This window comes from Gavialis gangeticus, unplaced genomic scaffold (assembly GCF_001723915.1).
Source record: "Gavialis gangeticus isolate Ggan-Ray unplaced genomic scaffold, GavGan_comp1, whole genome shotgun sequence".
Classification (NCBI taxonomy): domain Eukaryota; kingdom Metazoa; phylum Chordata; order Crocodylia; family Gavialidae; genus Gavialis; species Gavialis gangeticus.
Genome location: NW_017728981.1, coordinates 757,012 through 758,282, shown reverse-complemented (window position 1 = coordinate 758,282; position 1,271 = coordinate 757,012). Strand labels below are relative to the sequence as shown.

The window sequence follows — 1,271 nt, the reverse complement described above, 5'->3', positions numbered from 1 at the left end:
TAATTACCCACCCCCGCTACATAATATAGATACAAGATGCAACTTCATTAGACAGCCTCCTGTGTAAGCATTTTAATGCTCTGGTTTCAAAGAATGGCCTCACTACAAGCCAGGAATGTAAAAATACAGATGCTCTCAATCAAATGTTTCAAATGTATACAAAGCCACCTGGACTACACACCTGATCTGCTGTGGAACCAATTGACCGGGCTTTCTTTAAAGGACCTGGTGGACCTTCTGTGAACTGCCTGGATGAACGCTAAAAGAAAGCATGCTTGTTAAATGGGATAGTTGCCAGAAACTCAGCCCACTGTCACATATATACCCTGAAGGGCTGGATTAGCTTTGACTTCAGCGTTTGCAGATTTTGTTCTACCCAGGGTAAGTCAACTTGTGCCTTAAAGCAACTAAATGACTAGTAGGAATGATGCAGTATTCAAGGCTTTGTGCTGGCCAACTCAGTTCTGTGGATGCAGGTAATTCACCTTTCCGAATGGAGTACTGCTATTGAAAATCTGGGCACAAACAGCAAATCTTCTCCTAAGACAACTGAGAGTATGGCTCTTCTTCCCTCACCATCCACCAGAAACACTGACAGCAGTGGTGGTATGAGCTCATTTTTATGACTAACAACTTTGATTTTCCCCTAAACACAGATTACCCAACAGACAAAGATCCAGTAAGAAGTTTCATTCAAGTAACTCCCACCTAGAACTCGTAGGGCAAATCAGTTTCAGACCCCACCCCCACAAATCTGCATTTTTCCGCAATTAAAAAAATGCTACTGTATGTGCGCGTGCGCGCACACACACACACACACACAGTATCAGTTGAAGACAACAGTGTATTGATTTTTTACAATTTTAAAAGCAATTTGGAAGCCTACCAATGCCTCAATCACTATAAAAAAAACAAAAACTCCTATAAATGTACCTATACATTTTGGCATTTGATCCTGAAGTTATCATGGACAAATCAGAGCTCCCCCTGCCCCCTTCGCTCACTAGGACGTGCGTCTAGTTGCAGCTGTCATTGCCCCCAGCCCCCTGCTTTGTGGCACTGAGCAGCCTTGATATGTGGGTGCCCTGCCCATGCCATTCCCCTCCCGCCCCACCCACAACTCCCTGGGCCCTGCCAGTGCCCCTCACTACCCACAGCCCCCCATGGCCCCAAAGCTGCCAGAGGGGGCCCCCAGCTGCCAGGGCTATGGGGCCAGGTACCCAGGTCTGCAGCCCCCTCCCCCATGGGCAGCACAGCCAGAGTGGACCTGG

General features: G+C 47.4%; 1 protein-coding gene across 1 annotated transcript in view; it reads right to left on the bottom strand.

The window, feature by feature from the left end:
• The window catches only part of RACGAP1 (Rac GTPase activating protein 1), a 24,656-nt gene that overhangs the window by 9,236 nt on the left and 14,149 nt on the right, over positions 1-1,271 (bottom strand). Inside the window, exon 6 of the mRNA XM_019511255.1 lies at positions 182-259. Coding sequence (XP_019366800.1) covers positions 182-259 — 78 coding nt within the window. The remainder of the gene's footprint in view (positions 1-181; positions 260-1,271) is intronic.